The sequence below is a fragment of the Carassius carassius genome, chromosome 41 (genome assembly GCF_963082965.1).
Source record: "Carassius carassius chromosome 41, fCarCar2.1, whole genome shotgun sequence".
Classification (NCBI taxonomy): Eukaryota; Metazoa; Chordata; class Actinopteri; order Cypriniformes; family Cyprinidae; genus Carassius; species Carassius carassius.
In genome coordinates this window covers 9,360,642-9,387,649 of record NC_081795.1, presented here as the reverse complement: position 1 = coordinate 9,387,649, position 27,008 = coordinate 9,360,642, and the positions used below count along the sequence as shown (strand labels likewise).

The 27,008-nt window shown below is 39.2% G+C and overlaps 2 protein-coding genes across 3 annotated transcripts in view; one reads left to right on the top strand and one right to left on the bottom strand.

The window, feature by feature from the left end:
• The window catches only part of LOC132123594 (ankyrin repeat domain-containing protein 13B-like), a 19,816-nt gene extending 7,757 nt beyond the window's left edge, over positions 1 to 12,059 (top strand). The window contains exons 2-15 of one of the 2 annotated variants that reach the window (XM_059534334.1): positions 634 to 769; positions 1,566 to 1,690; positions 2,103 to 2,148; positions 2,256 to 2,399; positions 2,634 to 2,856; positions 3,076 to 3,142; positions 5,331 to 5,412; positions 6,246 to 6,310; positions 6,452 to 6,582; positions 7,356 to 7,513; positions 8,465 to 8,641; positions 8,923 to 9,086; positions 9,276 to 9,352; positions 10,085 to 12,059. In XM_059534334.1, the coding sequence (XP_059390317.1) occupies positions 634 to 769; positions 1,566 to 1,690; positions 2,103 to 2,148; positions 2,256 to 2,399; positions 2,634 to 2,856; positions 3,076 to 3,142; positions 5,331 to 5,412; positions 6,246 to 6,310; positions 6,452 to 6,582; positions 7,356 to 7,513; positions 8,465 to 8,641; positions 8,923 to 9,086; positions 9,276 to 9,352; positions 10,085 to 10,280 (1,791 nt within the window). In that variant the 3' untranslated portion in view covers positions 10,281 to 12,059. Of the gene's footprint in view, positions 1 to 633; positions 770 to 1,565; positions 1,691 to 2,102; positions 2,149 to 2,255; positions 2,400 to 2,633; positions 2,857 to 3,075; positions 3,143 to 5,330; positions 5,413 to 6,245; positions 6,311 to 6,451; positions 6,583 to 7,355; positions 7,514 to 8,464; positions 8,642 to 8,922; positions 9,087 to 9,275; positions 9,360 to 10,084 lie in introns of both variants that reach the window. The other variant, XM_059534335.1, reaches the window with a different exon arrangement.
• A 778-nt stretch (positions 12,060 to 12,837) lies between these two features.
• On the bottom strand, positions 12,838 to 26,341 carry LOC132123593 (protein phosphatase Slingshot homolog 2-like). Its single transcript, XM_059534333.1, has 14 exons — positions 26,179 to 26,341; positions 20,506 to 20,618; positions 19,904 to 19,968; positions 19,708 to 19,829; positions 19,550 to 19,615; positions 19,390 to 19,455; positions 19,099 to 19,293; positions 17,590 to 17,683; positions 17,311 to 17,439; positions 16,992 to 17,038; positions 16,748 to 16,894; positions 16,444 to 16,644; positions 15,060 to 15,936; positions 12,838 to 14,550 (listed from the first exon to the last, which is right to left on the bottom strand). Exons 1-14 carry the CDS (start codon positions 26,304 to 26,306, stop codon positions 13,246 to 13,248), a joined length of 3,555 nt encoding a protein of 1,184 aa, XP_059390316.1. The 5' UTR covers positions 26,307 to 26,341; the 3' UTR covers positions 12,838 to 13,245.
• Positions 26,342 to 27,008: the final 667 nt, after the last annotated feature.

Below are 27,008 nucleotides of genomic sequence, written 5' to 3'. Positions count from 1 at the left end.
AGTCTGGGTCACCATACTTGGCTGTATGTCATGTCACTTTCACTTTTTGCAGTATGCATATTTTAAGCATAGAGTAACCAGGTTAAAATGTCCTTAAATGTGTCAAATGTACTCCAAAACAAACTGCACTAATTGTAGTAATAATTCGATTTTTTGATTGACATAAACTTTTATATTTCACATGCAAAACCAAATGGTGTTAAATCCGAATCAAAAATATAAGGACCTGACACATACCTTAAAAGAAACAAACATGACAGCACCAATGAAAATAATGCAGTAAACAGTAAACAAGTGAGGTGGTAATTTGCATAATTTATTCATGCTGTGGTGTATGCTGGGAATCCAGCATCCAGCACTGCTGAAATTACAACTTTGATGAGGCACAGTGATGTTTAAACCTCTGATTAACAGAATTGCAGAAATAAATAGTTTGAGGTTGTAAAGGGATGTAATGGGACACAATTCAGGTGTTTTTCAAACCTGCATTTGACCACAAAAGTTTGGCATGCATCATCTACTGGGCCACAGCCCTGACAGATCTCTGTTTTAGGGCGGAGAAAGAGAATTGTGTTTGTGAAATATTTTACTGCATGAAGTGGTCAATAAAAGAAATCTCTCTCTGTCTTAAAGGTTGATTTAGAAGTGTTGGACCCACGGGGTCGGACTCCTTTGCACTTGGCCGTGACACTGGCTCATTTAGAGTGCGCCAGTCTGTTAGTCCAGCATGGAGCCGATGTCAGCAGAGAAAACAGAAATGGCTGGACAGGTAATACAGTGAAAAAGCCTTTGCATTTTGAGAGGGGATGCAGTAATTCTGCACCATATGATAAGCTGATAGTTATTTATACTACTGTTCCAGAGATTGGGGTCAGTATGTTGTTGTTGTTTTTTTTATAAGTGCATTAAATTGATAAAAGTGACAATGAGGAGATATAAATGTTGCCAAGAATCCTGAAGTAATGTTTCACAGTTTCTACAAAAACATTTAGCAACACAAGTGATTTGAATATTGATAATAATAAGAATTAAGAATCATTCTTAATAATAAAAATAAGAAGAAATGTTTCCTGAGCAGCAAATCAGCATATTAGAATCATTTCTGAAGGATCACGTGACACTAAAGACTGGAATAATACCTGCTGAAAATTCAGCTTTGCCATCACAGAAATAAATTACATTTTCAAATATATTAACATAAAAAACAGTTATTTTGTCAAAATAAATTCCAAATAAAATTCCAAAAACTAAAATCAGTCTTGCTACTCTGAAAATAATTTGGTGTAGAAACTATTTCCATGCACATTTAGAAATTGCTATTAAATTTCCCAAACAGTTGCGAATAACATACAGTTTAAATGTATATTTTTTATGTCTATAAATTTTGGCATCCCAACATTATAATGCACTGTATGACAAATGGAAGTTTTTTTAATTTATTAATTTATTAGTATTTTTAAATATTATCTTTAAGTGAGCATTAGATGACAACAAAGGTATTCTAAATGTAAATCTATATGACACATCTCCTAACTTTGGTAACACTACTTTACCTTCTGTCTTAGTGTTGCAGGAGGCCATCAGCACACGTAACCCGGAGATGGTGCGGTTGGTGCTGCGTTACCGCGACTATCAGCGCAACACTAAGAGACTGGCAGGGATCCCGTGCCTGCTAGAGAGACTCCGACAGGTCAGCCCCAGATGTCTCTTAATAAACCCTGAACCTGTTAATGACAAAACAACAAGCCACCAGTTTAACAACCACCTGCTGCCCGCACACCTGAGCCCTACATTCCAGTACATACATGCATACTGATACACAAACAAACAGGCTTATGGGAAACCGCTGGGTTTACATCATTGTTTGCTTACAAGACCTCTCTTTTCCCTTTCCTTACCAGTTCCTTAAACCCTGGGTGCCCTATAGCTCTTTTCCTTTTGTTTATGATGGATGTGCAAGCTCTCTGGTCCTCCATGCTCCTCATCTCTCTAGGAGTTTTATTATTCATGTCTTTCCCTGCAGAGTGATCTGTCTCTTGCTTTCACCCTCCCACTATATGCTCACATTCACTCTAACCTTCTCTTTCCCTCTTGCCTTTCAGGCGCAGGACTTTTACGTGGAGATGAAATGGGAGTTTACGAGTTGGGGTAGGTCATAAGTACTGTAATAATGTGTAAATTGCATGTTTGGACAGTGACTTCCTCTTTCCACATACTCATGTCCTGTTATTGTTAAACTCTCCCTCTATTTCCAGTTCCGCTCGTGTCTCGTATCTGTCCAAGTGACACATATCGGGTATGGAAGAGCGGTCAGTGTTTGAGGGTGGACACGACGCTCATGGGATTTGAGCAAATGACCTGGCAAAGAGGCAATCGCAGCTTCATATTCAGGGGTCAAGGTGTGTGTGTGATGGCTTTTTTCCTGCACTGAGCGACCTTTATTTTTCTCCGCCTCTTACCTTTAAATCAGATTTGGGTTTGATCTCCGCTTTTGTTCTCGATGGCACATCTCGCTCAGTGCTCTTTCAAACAAGCCGTCATTGGCATGGAAACAACCTCAGTCTCACTTCGCCACAGTCTCTAATTGGCTTACATTCGTTCAGTCTCTCTCTCTCTCTCCACCTGTCATTCAGACTCCAGCGCTATGGTAATGGAAGTGGATCATGACAGACAGCTGGTGTTTTGTGAGACGCTGCCGTGCCTCTCTTCCTCTCCCACCTCGCCCTCCAACAGGCCTTGCACAACTGCTTCGAACCTTCTGGGGGCGCTGCAACCCAGCGACGAACAGGTGGCGGCCCGTCTATCCACTCCCGTGGTGGCCACGCAGCTAGACACAAGGAACATCTCCTTTGAGAGGTGAGCACTTAATAACAATTGCCAAGTCATTGTTGGCAATAAAAATGTTTTTTAATTAAACAAGGGCATCGTAACGCTTTATTGTGGCTTTACTGAAAAGCCAAGAGTGTGAGCCAGCACTTTTTGGACTAAGCTTCATCATAAAATGTGTGATATCGGACTCACCTTTGTCTGCACGGCACGTTGGCAACCTGGTAACATGCCTGAATGTCTCTGCAGGAATAAAACGGGCATTCTTGGCTGGCGTAGTGAGAAAACGGAGGTGGTGAATGGGTACGAATCAAAGGTACAGCTTATATCATAATACAATATTCAGTGGGTACAAATGTCTGAGAATATATTGAACATTTTGGTTCAAATCTTTTCACTAAAAGTTGTATTGATAATATAAATTAAAATGATATTTAATATTAAATAAGGAAAGTACCAAACATATAAATTTTCAGACTTTTGGATGTCATTATATGGATGAAACATTTAATTTATATTATCACCAGTGATATATTAAAGGGGTCATATGGGGTTTTGTTTATTTGGTGTAATGAAATGTTTTTAAGCGGGTTAAGGTTAAAAACAATTTTTTTCTACACACTGTACAATATTATTTCTCCTCTATACCCCACCTTTCTGAAACGCATTGATTTTTACAAAGCTCATCGTTCTGAAAAGCGAGGTGTACGGTGATTGGCCAGCTATCCAGTGCGTTGTGATTGGTCAAATACCAAAAGTGTGTGACAGAAATGTTATGCCCCTCACCATACTGTGATGCAGTATCCCGGCGCAACAAGACAAAATCATTAAAACCCATTACAAACAAGGCATTTGTTGCATCCTGTTGGGACATAATTAGGGATTATAAATACTTTTACTGTCTTATCGCGCCGCATAAACATAAAACCATGTCTGTATTTGTGCTCTGAGAAATGACAAACAACAAGCGATACTCTATACTGCTCAAAACTCAGGTTTGAATTGTCAGCAGATTCTTTAAATATGAAAACGTACTTACAAACGGCATTGTAGTCTTCTCCCACAGGATCAGGAAACAGTCCTCTGTAAAATGCACAGCACACATCTGAATATTTGGGCTGAGCTGTTCTTCAACAGTGCTGTAAATACAACTTGACCACTGATTTCTAGTTGTGTCCTCTTTTTGCATTCACAACGAAACACACAGTGTCTCCACGACATGGCGACGTCAACAACAATACTACAGTAAGAATAAAAGTTACACCTTCTTTCTTTGCGTGAACATTTGGGCGGCGTTATGCAAATCTTCCCACACAGTGACATAGACATGTGGGGGCATGTTTAAACAAGGCGTTATAGGAGGGCGTGAACGAGTCTTAACTTATAAATAGAATATCTTTTTGGGTTTGAGACTTTAGTCTTTGCAACTTTAGGGATTTTATCTATTCATGAACAGCTTGAAATCGCATAATATGACCCCTTTAAAATTTGTATATGTAGTACATCTTACTTTACCTGCATAGATACAATACACTCACGTAAGGCAATATATAATATATATTAAATCTCACCTGTATGATTGTTTATATCGGCACAAAACATAATTATTGCACAATTCTAAATATAAAGCTGGATATATATTATATCCAACTTTGTCCACATACACGCAGTATACTCACATAAAGTGATATGTTGCAAATATCGACTGCAGTTTTTTTTTGTTGTAAAAGAACTTTATCCTCATACATAGAAATCTCAAATAATTGATTGTTTGTATTACTGCAAAATGTAAAATACATTTGATTTCACTTGTATATGTACGAACAGGCATGGAAACATTCAATTAAGAATCACTACAGAATGCAGAAACACAAAATGTACTGATGCAAGACAAAGGAAATTAAACACCTTAGCTGAAACCTTTTTCAAGTTCAGTATCTTTTATCTTGACAGTTATCCTTGGCTAATAGGAAGGCTGTTAAGGTGTGTGTTAATTAGCTGGCAAGTTGACAAATGCGACTATGGGTGAAGGCTTGGCTCATAAATAATAATTAGGGTACTTGACTGGACACTCCTGGAAGGTTACTGAGCAATGTCTCTGTGACATTAATTAATATTTATGCACTTTGACTTTTTCATCTGTTGACCTGCCTGGAATGGAACGAACTGCTGTGAAACAATTTTCGTTTATACCCATTATATACTGTAAGAGAGTGATGAGAGGCAATATGACAAAACTAAACTGCTCCCATTTCAACTGGCTAAACTGTCTACACTACAGTCACGTAGAGTGTGTGTTTAGGTGCAATATGAGCACTTCATAGTAAATGCTCTGAAAATTCGAACTCTGCTTTAAAGTTCTTCATAATTTGAAATGTCAAGACCATGAACAGCATTTCTTGTGTAGGATAAGAGTGTTGTATTTCTGTCATGGAAATAATGTGGCAGATTAACAAACAAATGAAAAAAAAGAGTGAACATGTTCTCATATGTCTTTGCTTCAGGTTTACTGTGCTTCTAATGTTGAGCTTATCACACGAACACGTACTGACCATCTCAACGAACAGCACAAAACCAAACCCAAAGGTATGTTTGACTAAAGGACTGACCTATTTGTTTTTCAAATCAAAATTTGATTACTTCATATAGTATATTTTCATAAATATCAATCACACATAGAAAATAATAATTTTCTTAAATCAATACACTACTGTGCAAAAGTTTTTGGTCGGTAAGATTTTAAAAAAAAAATAATAATTACTACTTTTATTCAGCAAGAATGCATCACATTGATCAATAGTGACAGCAAAGACATCTTTATTATGTTACAAATGATTTTTATTTCAAATAAATGCTGTTCCTATCAATACTCTATAGAAAGTTTTAGCTTTCATTAAAGAATCCTGAAAAAAAAGTGTAACAGCACAACAGTTTTCAACACTGATAATAACAGGAAATGTTTCTCGAGCAGCAAACCAGCATATCAGAATGATTTCTGAAGGATCATGTGACACTGAAAACTAGAGTAATGGGAGTTGAAAATTCAGCTTTTTCATCACAGGAATAAATTACAATTTAAAATATATTAAAATAGAAAACATTTCATTTAAATGTAATAATATCTGAAAATATCACAGATTTTACTGTATATAAATGCACTCTTGCTGAGCATAAGAGAACAATTTTATTTATTTTATTTATTTTTAAGTGCATATGCTGTTTTTTTTCAACAAATCACAAGGAGTGTGTGTATTGGTGGGCATGCCATAGTGAATATGATGATTCATTATTTTTATGCACGCTCAAATTATTCCCAAACAAACAGCGTCTTTGTCTTGTCTACAGTTACTGTGATGTAATACAGATACTTGGGATTATGCACGTCTTCTGTAATGTGACCTGCTGTGTTTATATCTCAGGCGGCAAGACTCCTCTCCAATCCTTCCTGGGTATCGCTGAACAGCACGTAGGGCCTAACAATGGAGTGAGTGAACGGAGCCTGTCAAGAATTTGTTCATTTATCATCAAGACATCTAAAGTTACTCTTTTCTAGTATTATGTCACTTCTGTAGCCTCAAAATTAAGTGTGTGTGTGTAAATGTGTATGTGTGTGTGTGTTTTACAGCACACTATGGTGACTCAGATATCATGCCCTGCAACGAACCCTTTGGCCGTGACGGCTGAGGAGTACTTTAATCCCAACATGAGTCAGAGAGACATCGGCCAGCCCTGTCACCTCACCACCAAAACACAAAGGTAGTGCATCAATCCAACACAGCTTTCAATTTTATTTTGAGACACATTCTAAATTAATTGGTTAATTGGTTCTTTCACATTGCTATGCAGTTTCTATCATGTGCTGAGTGGTTGCTTAGTGTAAAAAGAGTTCACATTCTGGATTGTGGGCTTTTCTCGATCCCATTAGTTTCTTCAAGAGTCTTATCAAAATATATAAATAACCCAAACCGTTAACAAAAGAAATAATGGTACTTTTTTTTTTACTGCTTAAATAAGTCTTTGCTTGGTCATTAATATTTGCAGAACTCATGATTATGATATTTCTGACTGTTGGTATTATTAACCTAAACTGTAAAAAAAAAAATCAGTAATTGAAATAAAGTATATTTTAATAGACATAAAATAAAACATAAAAATAAACCAACTAAATAAATAAGTTTAAGTACTATAATTACTAAAATTAAAATAGGAATAAAGCTATATGGAAATATATATCTACACATTAAAATTTTAATTAAATATAACATTTACTAATATAAATGACAAAAGCAAATAACAAATGTAATTTAACATTTAAATGAAAACTGAAAATATAAAAATAAGAGCTAATTAAAAATATAAAATGAATACTATAAAAAACTATAGAAAACTTAAAAAACACTGCTCCACTTGATAGGCATATGAGATTTTGCTGCTTCATTTCTGGACACCAGCTGTCATGTCAAACAAAAGTGCCAAGACTGTATGAGGTCACACAGATGTCTTATATGTACAGTATGTTTTTCCCCCAGGTTCAAAGCCAAGATGTGGTTGTGTGAATCACACCCTTTATCTCTGTCGGAGCAGGTAGCTCCTATCATCGACCTCATGGCCATCTCCAACACACTGTTCGCCAAGCTTAGGGACTTCATCAACTTACGCCTGCCTCCTGGCTTTCCTGTCAAGATAGGTAAGAATGAGAGGAAAAGAAAGTACAGTGAAGGAACATACGCATAGATTTAATTAAAATAATTTCAGCAAATTTGTCTCTAAAGTATGGCTAGGTTACAATCACTGACACAGTCACAATCACAAGCGTGAACAACACATTTAAATGAACAGTTCACCCAAAAATGAAACTGCATTCACCCTCAGGCCATCCAAGATGTAGATGAATTTGTTACTTCATCGTGACAGATCTGGAGAAATTTAGCATTACGTCTTGCGCACCAACTGCTCTGCAGTAAATGGGTGCCGTCAGAATGAGAGTTCAAACGGCTGATAAAAACATCACAATAATCCACACAACTCCAGTCCATCAATTAACATCTTAATAAAGTGAAACACTGCATATTGGTAAGAATTTTTTTCCCCTTTTTTTCAAACCATTCCTTTCGGCTAAAATATGAGTCCTCTATGCATATTATTGCTTTCTCCAGTGAAAAGTCATCTTGTCTGAATCGGGAGAGAAATATGCACAGATCAAGCACCATTTACAAGCAAATAGAGTTCTAAACAAAGATTTTGATGTGAAAGGATGTGAGATGGACTTTTTAACTGGAGGAAACGTTAATGGACTGGTATTTAGCCCATAAGTGATGTTAAAATGCCTTAATAATGGATTTGCTTTGTATAAACCCACAGCTTTTCACTTCAAAAGACATTAGTTGATGGACTAACGTTGTGTGGAATTACTTATTATTGTGATGTTTTTATCAGCTGTGTGAACTCTCATTCTGACGGCACCCATTCACTGCAGAGGATCCATTGGTGAGCAAATAATATATTTCTCCAAATCTTTTCTGATGAAGAAACAAACCCATCTAGATCTTGGAGTCATTTTCCAGGAATTTTTCATTTTTGGGTGTACTATTTCTTTAAACTATCAGGCTAATGCAACAATAACAACATCTCACCACAGAAATTCCTATCTACCACATCCTGAATGCTCGCATCACCTTTGGGAACCTGAATGGTTGCGAAGAGGGTGGTTTGCCCCGAGTGGATGCTGAAGGGGACGGACAGAAGGACAGTCCCAGGACGGAGACGCCATCTCCAGGCAGTGACTCTTCCAGCGTGTCCAGCTCCAGCTCCACACGTAACAATCAACCTGCCTTTTACCTTCAGGGAAATGTAATTGCTAGAAACCATTTAAGATGATGACCAAATTGAAAAATATGGTGTTACAAAGTAATAAAGTGTTCAGACAAAGCACTTGCCATTTTTAATGGCCAGATAGGAATTGATTGGATAAATGTTTAATGATTGCATTACTTATAGCGCTGCCTATAGTACAGATGTAACTCTGTTATATAGCAATACATTCGATGACATTAATCTGCACTGGGCTTCACGAATGTGTGTTTGTGTATCAATCAGACTCATGTCGTGGAGGTGAGATCCCACCTTGTGTGTTTGAGGCTCCGCAAGGCTACAGCATTTTAGGAGGGAACCAACGAGAGAACATTAGAGAAGAGGAGGATGATCTGCTGCAGTACGCCATCCAGCAAAGCCTGATAGAGGCTGGATCAGAATATGACCAGGTCTGACATGCAATCACACACTTCTATGTTAGCAGATGCTCATAGCTGATGTTAACAAACTACAGAAATATATCTTATTACACCGTGTCCTTAGCATGAATATCATTTGTCGGTTTAATGTGTCTTATCTGGTTAGAACATGGTGTAAGGCTTTTTTACACATATCTTATCCCTCGGCTTCCCTCAAAGGTGACGATCTGGGAGGCTTTGACCAACAGTAAACCAGGAACACACACTCTGTCCTGTGACCCCAGCCGGCACGAAAGGTCTGCAGTCAGTATTCTGCTTCTACTATCTCGTGTAGTCACATCTCACCCACAATAGGCAAGAAGAGCTTCAGACTCTCATCACATTTACTGGAGCTATTGACAAAGGCTTCACTGTCAATACATCCTCAGTGAAGCTCATAGAAATTCACTAGGGTTTTCATCTCTCTCTCCTCACCTTCGTTTGCTCTTCATGGAGTTTTAAAGCAGGTTGAGATACCATGTCCGTGGCAGCCGACATGAATCCGAAACAGTTGCTTCACGTCATTATTTCAGTTTTAGAACAAGACAACCATGCACAGATAATATCTAGTTTTAAAGGCACACACACACTGATTGAAAGTGACAATAAAGACATTTATAATGACACACACAAAACATTTTATTTCAAATAAATGCTCTTCCTTTGAACTTTATATGGATCAAAGAATCCACAAAGGTTTTCACAAAAATATTAAACAGTATAATTGTTTTCAACATTGATAATAATAATGAGAAATCTTTAGCAGTGAATCAGCATATTAGAATCATTTCTGAAGGATCATGTGACACTAAAGACTAGCTTTGCATTTACAGAAATAAATTACATTTAAAACAATATTATAATGAAAAGCAGATCACTTAAATTTGTAATAATAAATCAACTCTTAAAATGCTGATTTTACTGTTGTCAAGAAGACAATGTTCTGTCAGCAGAGGTCTCCGTCACTTCTTTTCTTCTCCATTACTCAGAACCCCACAGCACAAACCCCACCCAGTGGAGAGCCCTCGCAGCACACCAACCAATAAGCCACCGCGCAGCTACGACGAGCAGCTGCGTCTAGCCATGGAGCTGTCCGCCCGTGAACAAGAAGAGGCGGAGCTGCGTCAAAGACGAGAGGAAGAGGAACTGCAGCGTATCATACAGCTGTCACTCATGGAGAAGTGATGGGGACTAGTGGGAACCGAGGGGTGGGAGAGCATGTCTAGAGATCTAGAACTTACTACGATTAACCGCTCCCAAACGCCCCACCCTCTTCTTCCAAAGAACTGGATAAAATGGGCCACTCTCTGGTCCAGTCGTTCAGAATCACAGAGAAATCTCTGTCTTCACTGCAAGTTTACAAACACAAAGTACTAAACTCATGGCAAGCCACTGACTGATCAGCACTGGTCTGGTCTCCTAATGTGTGAATGTGCATTTATGACTGAGACAGTCCACGCTGTGTATCTTGGCGTCCTTTCTAAAAGCCATCATCTGAGCACTCGCCCAGGGTTCTCACAGACTCACCCGTAGCTGTGAGTTCTGGGGGATTCTTGTCACTTTTTTCAGTTTTGTTTTGAACATACAGAACTTTAGTTTGGTTGTTAATACACTTCAGATTCACTGCACTTGGATTGAGGAGCCATGATGTCTCCAAAAACAAAGAGAGAGACTCTTACACACAAGAGTTCATGCTGCAAACTCCATCAGTCTTGATGGGAATGCTGCATTCAAAAAAAACGTTGACGAAAACCACAAAGATTTGCAAAAGCGACACTTCCATTAAACAACCAAAGTTGTTTAATTACAACAGTTGGTTAATGTCATTGCGTTAATCGCTGAACTTTGAGGATCTCAGACAGGAGGGTCTATGGCACAATTCTGTCTGTACATTTTTTCTAGTTTGCAAGTGCCCTAAAGTGACCGCAAAACCTGCGTTATGACAGAAGTTTTTAATTATTAACCAGTCTGATAATTCAAACACTGGAAAAATTATTGTACGTTAATGGTACACTTGACAATTAATAAGATTGAACAAAACAAGCCATTTTCAGGTACATGTAGTTTATGACTAAATGATTCCTTTGAATCTGAATCAAATGCTCATTGCAATATTCAATATTTGTGTCCTAAATGCACTTTTCACAAAAACAACACATTATTCGCATACTACACAGTGTGTGTGCTCTACTTCAAATGGTGCTAAGTTGATCTTTCATATCGGATACGTTAATCAGTGTAATTGTCACGACATGCATTCATCCGTCTGTTCAATCACTCCACAACAACGTTTCTTTCCTGGCCTACATTTAGTGCTTCCTTCAACATTACCATCAGAGCTCATTGTCTCATGACTGGAACACCTGCGGTAGCTAATCAAAAGTCTAATTGTGCTTTCATAAGGGGTGCCAGTTCTGGCATAAAACATGAAAGGAGGAATCACACACACAGAGATAATGCCCTGAGCAAAGACGAAAGTTTTATTGGAGAACCTTAAAATAGATCTTTCTCCTTAGTCAGATTTATTCTGGGCCTGAGTGACGTGCCCTCAGGGTTTGATGTTATCAAGTGAATCTGAAAAACAAATTAGGAAACATGGCCATACTCAATATCTGAAAAGCTTCAACGTTAAAGCACAAGGGATTGAGCGTCAGTTTTCAAAGGAAACAGATCTGATGAAGGTGTCTGGAGACCGAGCTCCTGAAAAAAAACACTTAGGTTTGATCTTATGATCATGCGACTAGTGAATGCTGAGTTCAGTTGTTAAGAGATGCTTGATATGACTCAATGTTTTAGTAAAACATATTATAAGAGCACTATTTATATTTAACTTTTTTTTTTTTTGACAACTTGGTTGATGCTGTGGTTTGTGTGGAGTGCTGCTGTTGTGTTAGTATGTGACTGAAATCTATTGTTCACATTTGTAACAAAGGCATTCTGAATAAAGGATGATATCTAAATTAACATGAATTTCAAGCGACATGAATCAGTGTCATTAACTTTTTAAGATTGTGGTTTTAAAAATGTAGGTCGTGTGCTTGATTAAACTGCAACAAAATGCATGTACCATGGTATTTTTTAAAAGTACCTTTTGTAATATAGAGGAAGCATTGACTATGTGACGATCAACCCCAGTTAATAATATTAATCAGGCAGTCTGTGCAGGAAATGTGATGAGAATATTCATACATAAGAGTCACTGGTCTCAGATCCAAGTTAAAAATGGGGCCTTGTGAAACAGACTAAACTTAGTCTCTCACTACTGTTTCTCTAATATGCATCAAGGCTGTGCTAAGTAAACCGAAATGCAATATAATGGCCACAAAAAGATGTTACAAGTTATTTTACAGGCCTTTTTTTTAGCATCCCCTTAACTTGGCTCGGTTAAACATTATAAACCTTTTTAAATCACTTCAATTACAAGAAATGTCTGAATATTTTACAATAATGCTAAAAAGGCATGCATGTAGTGCATAGAACACAGCATTACATCATACTGCAGTACTGCTTCTCACCACATTGTGGCGCTATCGTACAAACTCTTTCACTGAAAGAGAAAAGGTAATAATAATCGATCTAGCTCAGATTATAAAAAACAAATAATACAATATTAATAACAATTACCATCACTGCTAAAATACCTTGTAAAATGTACATCTTAATAACGTATTAAATCCTGAAAATGTATTTAGATAATTGATGCATTAACCTGTATACAGAATGAATTACTTTGACAAAACAATTAAAATAGTGCCGTTTTATTTTATAATAGTCACAGCTAAAGCACAAGATTAAAAAAAAGTTCACCAACAAGTTTAGCTTGGTTTCAAACAGAATCATGACTCCACATGCTGTCAGACATACAGTCAACTCTACCGTTCAAACCAGTGCAAAAATATTAAAATACAAATGCTATCTTAAAAACAAATAAAATATATAAAAAAAAGAGTAAAGTGCATGTTTTATGAAACAGCCCCCTTGTTTGAGTTGCTACCTGAAAGATTCTGAACACAAATCTGACATATATTCACTCATTCACACCTACAGTAGCATACAAATTTAGCTTAGACTTCACTGAATGAAACTTTAATTGGTTGTAGTCTGAGACAGTCCTTCACGCCGACAAAAATCAGCTTGTGAAAGTTCATTGTCACATGGTGTTATACAAAACAGTGATTGTCTTTTTCTTGTCCAACGCTTTGCGGAAACGACGAGCGGGGTGAGTCTTAACATGTTGTTGCTGTCGCGTGGAGACCGAAACGGTGGGCTCGACTGGGGTGTGTTCAGGGGGACTGGCTCCACCCACTTGACTTGGCTGTGGGCATGAGGTTGAGAGGTGGGCTGAGCCTTCAGTCCTGCCCGCCTCCATCAAATGAACGGTGGAATCAGGGGCAGAAGGGTTCTGAGGTAGAACGCGCTGCTTTTTATGGGTATCGTCATGGCTGTGGGTCAGTGGCAAGGAGTGAAAGGTGGAAAAAAGGGAAGAGGAGGGTTGATGAAACCCTGTGGTAGCCGGGTGGAAGTCCCAGTTGCTCAAGTCATTAGTAGACAGCTCTAGCTGGTCTAGTTTAGCTAGTGAGGCAGAGCGTTTCATGAGCGAAGGAGGGGTGAGACCAGCCTGTCTAATTCGGGCCTCAATTTCCATGGCTTTCTGCCACATAGCAGGTGCTTTGGGTTCTGTGTGCTGCTCCCCATCTATTGTGTCCTCCTTGTCCTCATGTGACTGGTTCTCCTCAACTTTTCCACTGCGCAACCCCAATCCTCCAGCCTCGTACAAAAATGCCCGGATCTCCCTGAGAGTCTCCTGGATCTTCTGCAAGTCCTCATTGCTACATGCCAGTCGGACATGAGGCCTCAATGGGTCGTCTACATCCGTCTCCAGCTCGGTCACACCTTCTAGCCACAACAGAGAGGAAATACCAGAGCTGGGCTCAGGAGTGGGGTTCAAAGTGATCTGGTCGGCCTCCACTGAAACACCCTCTTCAAGACAGACCGAGAAGGAAGAATCAGGGATTATACCAGAATCCTCATCATCAAGCACTTTGGTGTCATCTACTGTTCCATCTGTAGCCTGTTGGGGCTCAGTACAGGTCAGAGCTGCAGGGCTCTCTGGCTTACTGGAGTAAGATTGTGGATCTGAACAGTCCAAACACGGGGAAGGAAGAGGAGACCCAGAGCAAGGAACCTCTTGACCCTGACGAAGTATAAGCTCCAACTGCTCGGTGGCCCGGCGAACAGATCCTGAGGGTCTGTCGGTGGGAGAATTAGTAACTGAGGCCATTTCCTCATCCATCCCGTCCAGTGTATCAGTTTGAGGGGACTTGCGTGCCAGTGGAGGACTGCAGGTGTGTGATATGGATTCCAGTTCGGTAACTATATGACGCACACACACACTGTTGTCATTGTGCGGGAGGTGGAGCACTACATCTCTATTGGTCTCTGAGCGGGTGTGACACTAGGAAGGAGAAACACAGAAATATTAATTACAAGCGGTAACTGCATTGTTCCATTTCATTCTCAATAAAGAGAGTTTTTTCATTCTCAATAAAGAGTCTTTTGAAGCTACAATATAATTTTCCACCATACCATCTCAAAATTTGGGTCAATCCTCACACAAAGTTTCAGAGAATTAAAGTAGTTTATTTTTGCTTTATTTTGTAAAAAAATTTAAAGCCCAAATGTTGTTCTTTTGTGTTCCAGAGAAGTCAGTCAGTGTTTTTGTCAGGTTTTAAATAACATGAGGGTGAGTAAATTACAACAAAATTTCATTTTTGAACTGTCCCTTTAAGTGCAATTCTAGGTTAAACCAACAGGAGGCAGTTTTGTACTGGTGTGACTTGCCTATACTTCCTGTATCATTTACTGATCAATAAATGAGTCATTCCCATTCATGTTTTATTATTTATCTTTGGACATGACCAATCAGGAAGTGCAATGATCTCTGAAGTGAGTGCCAACTCTTACCTCATCAGCTGCCTCACTTGAATCATCCAAGGATGGGGTGCAGCTGGATTGAGGTGGCAAGACAGCGGCTTTTTCAGAGCGAGGTGGACTATCCTGGGACAGGCAGAGGAATTTCTCTCTGGTGCTAAAGAAGTCAATGCTATCTGTGCTAAGGCAGGATGTGCCAGCATCCACAAAGTCATCTGTTGTTCTCAGATCTGCAGTCCTGGGGTTGTTGTTATCATCACTGGAGTCCAGCCTGGGTACCGCAGGGGCTCCTGAGGGGCTGTCAGCCTCGGGCGTGCTTGAAGGCGGCAGATTCCCTTCATCTTTACTGAGAGCACCTTCCAGACATAGCTCTAAACTTTGTGACACTTGATAAGAGTAATTTTGATCAGGTGTGTTCAGGGACAATTCAACACAGTCTGTTTTTGGCTCAGGCACATGGTGAGATGATTGGGCGTTGAGGACTGAAGTTGGATCACCCTCTCCCTTCTCTGGCGAAAGAGAAAGAGCGAGGATGTGTAGAGTTGGAGGAGGATGGCGACGAGCAACAGGCTCGCTCACCGCGGTGTTCAAGTGAGAGTTCTTCACTATATTCTGCTCAGGCACCACTGTGGCCGCTCGTTGTCTGGGACGAGGCGGGAGGACAGGGTCTTCATGTTCCAGCGTAGAGGGCAAATCACCCAATTTGGTGTGACTGTTGCTCGTAGCAGGCTGTGGATTGGTAAGGGACTCAAGCACAGCAATGCCCAGTATCTGCTGAATGGTAGGAGGACCGTAGTTGTTGTGAGGTTCTGAGCTGTACAGCGAGCGTGGAGCCTTGCATAGCGGCTTGTGACCCTCTGACAGATCGCTGTCTGAGTGGGAACGCCACAGCTTGTTATGCCTCTGTTTGCTGAAAAAATTAGCAAGCAAAAGAGAAAGAAAGAAAGAGACAACAGTGTCAGATGAGCATCTTTCATTGATGTGATAGAAACAGGTCGCCTGAATCACTGAGGGTGGTGACCGATCTTTTAAACGTACAAAATAGTTCAGGGTGTGTGAATGGGTATGCAAACATGAAAGCAAGTATGACAATAAAAGCTGCACAACAAAAGGAATGTGGAGAGACTTGCATAATATATATATATATATATATATATATATATATATATATATATATATATATATACATAAGATCACAATGGCAACGAAACTCAATGCCATTGATTCAAAATACAAGAGCATTTACTTAATTTAAACTTCAACCTGGCTCTGTGCTGACCTTCTTTTTAGAGAAAAAATACTGCATGTAATCCTAAAGTCAATGTGTGTCAGTGAGGCTATTCTTTGGCTCAAAAGGTAAGGGTGTGTGGGATGAAGAGAATTTCAAATAAGCATTCTGACCAAAGGTGGCCCATACCTGGCTAGCAGGATACCCTGGTACTCTTCAAGCTGCTTCATGAAGGATGGGTTTGGTTTGGTGACGTTGCGCCGTTCCTTCACATGGTCAAAAGCTCTCTCCAGGTCCCAGCCGTACTCCTTCATAGCATATGCAATCACGGTGGAGGCAGAACGACTCACTCCCATCTTGCAGTGCACTAGACACTTCACCCCAGCTTTCCTGGATGACAAGAGATTCTTTAAAGCACACTTCCACAGAAAAGCGGCGGCATGGATTGGAATTTCAAAAGCACCAGAACTTCAGAAGCAGTCTTTCTACTTACTTGGCTTCGGAAATGAACTTGTAGGTGTCATTCCAATACTCCAAGAGGTTTGTGGCTTCCTCGTCATACACTCGGATGTTGTGGTACTCGAAAAGCCCGGGGAAGAAATTATCAATCTCCCGCGTCACATTCAGGATGTAGCGAACTCTGAGGAAGTGGGGGTGGTAAAATTAACAATGACTACATGCAGCCGAGCGGATGTATTCATTTAAAAAGAGAGGCCTGGAATAACAGTATCACCTACCCACTGTTTTGGAGCTCCTCAAGATTTGAAGCATTCCACTCTGAACCCTGGAAACACAAACAGAAATCAAATGTTATGGTTGATACTCCTGAAGCAGGGGTGTCCTACAGAGATTAGCTCCAACGTGCTCCAAGACACCTGCTTAAAAGTTCCTAGTATGCCTGAAGACATCTGGTTCAGCTATGTTTAACTGGGGTTAACAACTAATCTCTGCATGCTAGTGGCCCGCCAGGAGCAGAACTTAACAACCAAGTCCTAAAGTCCATAGTTGATTAGTTCTCATCAGTGAGGAGTATAGACAACAGGGTGGGAGACCTACCAGGTAGACGTGGTCAAAGATCTCTGTGGGGCTGTCCATCTGGCCCAGGATGACGATCATCTCATTATCGATGAACTCCTTGAACTCTCGCAGGTTGCAAACCATCTGTATCTCCAGCTCCGTCCGAATCTGAAAAGTTATTATCCAGTATGTTACCAGTTTTTGATGTGAACCTTAAGATTGACCGCCATTATTTAAGACATCAAGATTTTGTTGGGTTGTACCGAAGCTATCTTCTTGACTGAGATTGCACACAATATGCACATTGGATGTTTGTACCTCTTTTGAAGTGACGTTTTCCAGGTCCTTCTGCATCATGATCTTTCTCAAACGGGTCTTAATCAGTCTCTCTGTGCGCTCTCTCTCAGTTGGCCTGTATACACGAAACCCGGAATCATAAATCAATGTAAGGTGCGTCTCACTTAGAATGATTCTTTGTATGCCTGTGTGGTATTGTTCGATTTAGGCTTCACAAAAACCAGAAACCTCAAAACAAAGCCTTTGTTTGATTTAAACAAACAATTAGAAATCAAATCCCAGTTCAGTTGCAGTATGTGCAAATGGTAAATGTGCGTCATCCCTAGGCTTGTCTCTTCAATGATAACAACTCAAGCACTGATTGGCTCCCAGGGGACTGCACTGTGTTCTTAATCACTATCAGTAACCTTAAAAACACTGCTAATGTAGGTCAAGACCTTCAGCTGGTGGCTGTGTGCAACAGGTTTGACAATCCGAGGGATGAAAAGCCCCTATGTTGGAAAGTTAAACATGTTTACACATGCCACTTTGATGGAGATACAATCCCATCATATTCCTATGTATATCCAAGTAAATTGCCAACACTAAATCATAAAAAGTTATGAAGAACTCGTTACCTTAGCTGTGTCAGTTAACTTAATTCAAATGCATTCAGTGGGCACCGTAGGTTCAGAGGATGTCTAAAAAGAATAGATCAGCTTCACTACCCTCTCACCTCTCGAGGAAAATATTCTCTCTATGGCTCAACATAGTAGCCCTGTTTCTGGGTCACAAAGTATCTACTAGATTGACAATTTTCACTACCCTTCTCAAGCCACCTGTTTCCATCTGTCAGTCACTCTACCTATCTGTCCCGCCAATTTTTCCGACTGTAAACAAATCTCAGCATGGAACTATAAAAAGCAAGCATCCACAGTCATGCATTTTAAAAACACATGCACGTGGAAATTCCTCCAACTGTGGGGAAATTCCCCATTACAGTTCAGGCAACATCTTAGAAAGATTACAATATCAGACCACAGTTGATCTAAGAAGTTAGCATTCATCTCATCAATTTGGCAACAACATTTCAATCTATTCAGAGAACACCATGCCTCCTTAACTTGTTCCACTGAAAACTTTCCCTCTTGGCCTATACGACTGAACTTTGAGCTTGCATCAGACAGCCGCTTGACTGTGTGTGCATGCACGTGTCTCACTTCTCCAAAAACAAGGACTGATTTACAACCCAAACACTGCAATTCACCACTATTGACTACATGAGAACTCACGTTTTGTAAACATCAGCTTGGCCCTAAATTCAAAAAGCACAATAACAATACCATTGCTTCATAAGGACATTGACCCATTCGCCCATAATACCAAAGCAAAATAAAAAAGTGAGAACTGGGATTGGTATGTTTCTTATGTTTTTGAACAAAGTCCCATAAGCTCACAAAGGCTACATTTATCTGACCAAAAATTTTATAAAACAATAATATTTTATTAAGCAAGCTTACTGAACAGTAGTATACATTATGTGTTACTCACACATCGGTGAACAGCACAGGCGAGTCTGCACGGTGAGACTGCACGTCTCGCATGGCGTTCCACTCATTGATGCAGTGCTGGTCGGAAGTCACACAGCTCTGATAGTAACTGACCCAGGTCAGAAATAGACTGCCAGGGTAGTAGTTATGACATCGGGCCACCTCGCAAACCTTATGCAAGGACTGCAAGGCTGACCTAAGAGTATGTGCGAGAGAGAAAATACATTAACACTATGTAAAAAAAAAAAAAAAAAAATGATATTGAAAAAAAGCTGTCTTTACAGGCACTTACCACATGGCCTGCACAGAGACTGGTTTGAATACATGGACTCGGTTAACAGTGGACACACTGAAGCCACTAATGAGAGGAACACAACACGTTTAGTCTGAATACTTTGTACAAGTTGTTTAAAAATGCAGAACTTAGTTTGTGTGTGCATGTTATGCCTCACCCGTCTCCATCCAAGTGTATAAGCGTATCGCTCCACAAGGGTAAAACCAGCCCAACTGTGCAAGTGCTGCAGTAAACACATGATCACATGTTATGAGCACCACTTTCTAGAGCAGCAAATGCTAAATTAATGTATCAGAGCATCTGCATTATACTGACCTGTCTGAATTGGTAAAGTCCATTCCCAAAACCACACTTTCTTCAGTGTCCTGTCTACCGTTTGTGGAGACGATGACCATGTACCGTGTACGCAGGGCATAAGCACTCTCTAACCGGACAGCCTGTGACAGAGACACGATCAGCATTCTGATCATGACTGTGTTTTGATTAATTAGGTTTGAATAGTAGTAGTTACCAAGCGGATGGTGTCCTCTGGGCGCAGCAGGGTCAACATGGTCTGCAAATGCTGCTGAAGGTCACCTGTGAAGGAACCATTAACAACCGTGAACCTCCCAGATAATAATGCAGTGACATTCGCATACTACAGTTTAATTACTCAAAGGTCAATTTCACCTCCTCCCATTCGAGACATATGCTTTGTCAACATTTTACATCATTATATATTTTTGTTCATAAAAAAAAAAAAAAAAATTAAAGACTAGAAAAGATTAATAAAATATGTACTATTGCATACTGTATTTTATAAAGACTGACAGTTCCTAGGGCTCATTCATAATGCATTCATATGGGTCTCATAATGAAATCAATGCTGTCTATCTGCAGACACAGCAGTATGTCTATCAACATTAATGCAAATGCATGCGCAAAAATAATCTTCAGTGTCTTTCATATCCAGGCCAGTCATACACATTGCCATATGGTACAGCTCAAAGCAAAACTGAAAACAACAGAGACAGATTCCATAACAGATTCCATATAACCATTATATCGAGGTGCATCTGACAGCTGGAGAATCACAAACTGATTGTCAAGAGAACCTTTCGTGCCGTTTCATACCTGTGTGTTTGTTCTGCCGCTGTGTGATGCTGGGTGCTGATGAAGGGGAGGAGCCATTTCCCCGCGGGAGGAAGAGGGCGGTACCTTTGACCGTCAGGAAGTTCTCGCTGATACTGTTGACAAAAACAGCAATAGAGAGAAAGAATATTATTATACATATCATACTAAAATAGAAAATGTAGTTAAATGGTCAACATTTAGATCTTGAAATGTAATGTAAAAAAAAAAATGCTTGCCAACTTGGCATAAAGGACCACCAAACATTCACATACGCGTTTGAGCACTTGCGCTCTCAGAACATCAAGAGGATCAATCTCAGACCTCAAAGTGACATAAAATATGTGAAGGGCTTCATGCTGCGTGCGAGAGAGATTGTTCCCAGAAATCACTATGGAGACACTGTTGTTTATCAGCATGACTGTGGCCTCTGCCCGGCAGAGGCTCGGTAACAGAGCAGGGAATATTTGACCTGTAACAGCTGTCGTTACGAAGCACCTCCTTCAACTCAACAATTACAGTGACCTGAGGTCCCACTCATAAACTGCTGCTCCTGTATCACATGCCAAAGGCTTTGGACTTTCCACGTCTGACTCCGAAAAGTACCCTCGGAGGAACTTCTGAGGAATCTGGGTAATTCTGCGGAAACAAGTTCTCGGTCTCAGAATTTTGGGGGAGGAAGGATTGCAGAATTAAGGGAAGGCAAGAAGCCCAGGGCAGTCACACCCCAATTAAAAACACACACACACACAAAAAAAACATCGGGCTCAGCTGAGCTCATTTCCCACATCCCAGTCACCCCTGACCCAGCTGTTTCCTCCCCCTCTAGTCTCAGTTTTTGTATCCTGTCTGTCTCATGGCCTTTCTCTTTTAGTCAGACCCAGTGTCTAAAACTAACACTTGTTAAGCACAAAATGCAAACAACATTTGTTTTTAGGAAACAAAACATTTTAAATCAAAATATAAAAAAGATAGTTTAACGCTCACTGATGTAAGTGAGAAAAACACATAAAACAATCACTAAAATATTTGGACAAGACTATGTGGTTTCATGTTTCTGTAATAAAATCTTACTGTTCACCTACTTTGGGGCCTTATTTTAAAGAAGAATAACATTTATTTAGCAAAGGATGTATTCAACCGATCAGAAGCAGCAGTCTGACATACATTTATACAGTTAAAATACCTTTATAACGTACAAAAAAATTATCTTTTTAAATGAATGCTGTTCTTTTAAACTTTCTATTAAAGAAAAAATCTATTCACAAGAAATGTTTTTTTGAGCACCAAATCTTATTAGAATGATTTCTGAAAAATCAAAGACTTTAGCAACGGCTGCTGAAATTCAGCTTTGCCTTCACATTAATAAATCACATTTTAAAATCTTATTTTAAAGCACAGACTTTAAACTTTTGAACAGTAGATTATATGTTAATAAAAGTGCAAAATACAGTTTCATGACCAGCACATGATGCACACTTGCCATTGGCAGGTGTGATAAAATGTTAATTTTGTTCTGTTAAAAGTTCTTCATGCTCTGCAGTTTTCACTTTCATGCTCTGAGCATCGTCTATCAGCACATGAGGGGATATTAGCTGTAGGCTGATACAGGTTAGCGGCTAATTTTACAAACCTAAAAATAAACAGCAGAGTGAATGTATGCTGATGGATTTTAACAGTGTTGGTAGCTACTTTATACCATCTCATGTAGCCAAACATGACAGCTGAAAGAGCATTGGGATGAAACTTTGTATTTTTGTGCAAGATAGCAGAAAGCATGCAAATTGCTTGATTACAACATCAGGGTGTGATAAAGATTATTGACTGTCTCCGGTAGTTTACATGTAAAGAAGTTAAAATATAAATATGAATTTTAATATTTTATATTTTACCCTTTTTAATTCAATTTTGGTCCTGTGGTGTTCCAAATTAAATTTAAAAAGTAAAAATATTCCATGCAATCTCTAAATTAATGCTTGTTCATAAAATCTTCATGTTTTATAAAAAAAGGTTAATTCAGGTTAATTATTAATATACTGATTGAGATAATGCAGTTTAAAATGCAGAAATGCAGTTTACTAAACTCCAAAAGCTTAGTCATGTCAAGAATATGAGCTAGAAAGCTGCGCTGGGCAGGTTTTCGCAGAACAAGTTGCGCAATATCCTTGTGGAGGGAACAGAGAGGGCACTGAGGCCACACAATGTAATTTCCACCCACTTGCATTTCACCAAGGAAGGGCAAACGCATTCACACACGGGAAAAAAAAGAAGAGAATCCATATGGATCAGACAGAGGAAATAGATGACCTGCCGCCACTCGTCTAGAGAGAGAGAATGAAAAGAGGGTGGGACGGTCATCTTTTGGCATGAAGCGCTGGACAGTACTTGTTAGGGCACAGACCCAATCATCACTATGCAAGGGACCGCTGAGAGCAGTGCAACATGCTGAAAGATGCCTGACCCCCACCTGTCCCTGGCCATATTAGTCTCTCTTTCACTAGTGGAGGGATAAATATAGACCCGGGCATTCGGTCAACTTCTGAGCTGCAAATTAGGCCCCTTGCCACTAATACAGACATATGGGCATAAATAGACTAAAGGAGAGATGAAAATAGAGGCAGGTTTGGAAAACCTGAATTAGGACAATCAAACACTAGAGCAAAACTGATTTTTGAATTGATGTGAGATGGAGAGGCACTATTCTGGTTCACAATCCTGCATTCTAAATGGTCCACATGGGTGACCAACTGAAGTCATGCTGACTATACTGAGGAAGAGAGGAGGGGGTTCTGGCAAAGGGGCAAAGCAGAGAAGAAATGTCTGCAAAGAGACCACTTTTTGAACTGTGAAAAATAATATTTCAACATTTTCGTGTGTGAGACTGTATATTCAGTTTAAGCAATATGTTTAGTTGAAAGCGTGTTTCGGCACCCACTACAAGAATAGTACAAATAAGATTAGGTTAGTAGAAATTAAGTCAATTTGGTCTATGAGAAAGTGCTGTCTGTATAACTCAGTTTCTAGCCATAAACAACAGATGTGTTTGAAACTAGCTATTTATGTTATGCTATTTTTAAAATTTTTGAAAATAGTTTACGTAGCCTACTTTTCACTCTCAAAGAACATGGGATTTAGGCTCTTATTGCTTTAAAAAATATTTGGACATCTTTAGCATCATCTTAGCTTTTTGATGTTTCAACACCATTTCTAAGAGTTAGGAGGAAGCAATTTTACAAAACCTATTACGCCCTATTTCAACTATATCAGACTTCCCCATGACAATGCCAACTCTTAATCCAATCAAGGGCATATTTAACAGTACTTGGAAGTTGTTCAAATTCTCTACGTCACTGGGTGTTTGAAGTAAAGGCAACTTGTGTTTCTCACTGCATGTTTCCACACACTAATCAACTTCCTCCCAGTACATCACACCTGTAATTTTCCAGGTTAATCATTAAAACTCGATGACAAACACAGACCTAATCCAAGCTTTGCTTGCCTTGGTAGTGTATAAGGAATAATATAGGTTTTTATATCAGGGGATTCCCATCAGGAATCATCTGACAGATCAAAGTAAATGAACAATGACGTGGATTCATGTGGATTCAAGTTCCTCATGCCTAATGTCTGCAAGATAAAACAAAAACTCCACCCTAGTGATAAAGTCTTTCCTAGAAGAGAGTATAAATAACATCAGTACTGCTGCATAAGGAGGAAAACAGATAATGCAATAACACTACTGACAAATGTCAGGTGACTGCATAGTCAGTCTAAAAACAAAGCCACGTATCTCTGTTCTATGCACTGAAACATAAAAGAAACCAATGGACTGGAGTTTAGGCCTGACTGTAAAGATTTCACACTCTGCTTGAGTGTACAGCAATTCATTCAGTACAGTTCACGTTGCGGTTTCAAGCTGTCTGAGGTCTCAGAAATATGTAAAAGCGGTGGTCGAAACTACAGTGTTAGCCTAGCAGTGTTAGAAATAGCACAAAAACAAACAACATGCAAACATGAGAAAATCTCATTCAAATCAAATTCAGCTATTGACGTAAGAGCTCAGTTTAGCAACCGTTAAGTTTGTTGTGAGATCCGCCATCATATTTTCATAATTAACGCCGGAATCTTGACAAACCAAAAAATAAATAAAAAAAGTCCCGAATGGAAAGGTGTCACACATTAAAAGCTTTCACATCTCTTTCTATACCTTTAAGATATTTACATTTGGACATTTCATGCATCTTGAATGATTGCTATTTGATGGGCTGCATACATCACTCTTACAAAAGGCCACATAAATGTCTGTAAAAGATATTGTATCTACAATCCCCAAACAATATGCAAATTTAACTGAGTTCACTTTTTTGATAAAGCTATAATGCTGGACAGCATAATTTTGGAGAAGCTGACACAGCTCACCAAGTTCTGCAAAACTACCTCAATGAATACAATCGGTTGTTGCATTATGTACTTCATTTTCTTTGGAGTTTCTGAAATTCTGTATAGCCTGAACAATTTGATGCATTTACACTTTGCCAAGTCACATCTTTTGCACGTATCAAACCACTTCCTGACTCGCACTGCTATCCATCAGAACTTGAAAGCAACTTGGAGAACATTTACACTTTACATCAAATAATCTGACCTGTAAAGTGACATGATCTGATCTTGATTTCTATCTTGATGCATTCAAGTTTAACAAATCAAAAAATATATGAAAATATTTTGAGGACAAATAAAACTACTTTGTGAAGCGAACACTGACATGGACATTTTTCATCAAACATTTAACTGCAATTAAATTATACACTATTTTGGGGAATTTAAAATAAAGAATAAAAAAAAAAATCATCAAATTGATCAAAAGAGACAATAAAGACACTGTAACAAAACACTTCTATTTCAAATAAATGCAGTTCTTTTAAACTTTGTATTCATCAAAGAATCCCGGAAAAAACTGTTTCCTCAAAAATATAAAGCAGAAAACTATTTTCAACACTGATTATAATAAAAAACACATTCTGTAACACCAAATTAGGATGATTTCCGAAGGATCATGTGACACTGAAGGCCAAAAAATGGCTGCTAAAAATGTATTTTGCCACCCCAAAAATGGATCCTTGGTGAGTATGAGAATTTAAAATACTTTAAATACTGAACTTTTAAACGGTAGTGTTTGTAGTTTGTATATTAATTATTAAATATTAATTTTACAAACATAAAACCCCCAACATCACCTACTACAACCAAAACACGCCATTTCAGAGTACCTCTACTTATGTTGATTTCCTCAAAAACCTACTAGAGACACAATCATAATATATCCATGACTTTTTCCCATGCTTATTGGAAATAAATGTGGCACGGTTATATAAGAACTCATCAATTAATTTACCTCGTCAACAGAATGGTGAATCACATCTCCCTCCCGTCATCTTTGACAACACACACAGTTACGTCACAAATACTTGAGAAATGTCCACTTCTGCTTCCAGGTGTGACGAAAACTATTTCAATGTATTTACCGTCACTAATTGCATCCGTGAGAAAAGTTCGAGACTTGATAATCAGCGTCAGTGCAATGATAAAAACAAACAACACTAATAAAGACTTCAGTGCGTAATGTATGACCACTGTGCTAGTGAATGCAGTGAATAACATCTTAACTTTACTTACAGCTGGTTGATCTGGTTTTGAGAGGCGACTGCGTTGTCGGAGAAGTACGGCATGATTTTTGTCCCGCAGCAGGAGCAGAATCCCCGGACAGAGAAGCTCTCCGTGACCGCAACACTCTCCAGGGTCATGACGGAGGAACAGAGAGCCGGATACCCTCAGCCAGACATCTTTTCAAGCATTAGTGCGTAATAAAGAGAGCTAGCCAAAATAAATAATAAAAAGCTAGCCAAAATAAATAAATCGGGTTTTAAATGCTTTGTCCAGTATTCTAAAATAGTTTTATAATGACCCGTACATAAGGCCTTAAAAGGATACCAACGTAGCCTTAAAATAGCGTAATGCTTAATAAAAACAAACAAAACAATCTCAATAAGTTAACAGTTTCTTTTAAACCCGCCCTCTAAATAGTCATAAAACATCAAATGAAAACGTATAAAGCTAATACAAAAAAAAAAAAAGAAACAAAAAGAGAGCGCATTTGCTTTGGCATGAGCCAGCGACACGCTTCACTCACACACTCTGCATTTAAGGACTGCGGTGCGGCGCACTAATGCTTGAAAAGTGGGAAGGAGTAGCTGCTGACATGTGCTTCAGGAAGGGTCCACTGCAGGACTCCACAGACTGCCGACACTCTAGACACTCGCGCAACGACAGAGCGCAGAGCGGGAATACAACCTCAGCTGCGAAATCAAGAGTTTAGAGTGCACTTCAGTGCATTCTTCAGATTAGACAGTTGTTTTCTATGGGCAGTCAAGTGGTTCTATAAATAGCTCAGGTTTCAAAGGAACGTGGAACAGGGTAAAATAAATAAATTTAGCAAGCCAGGTTTA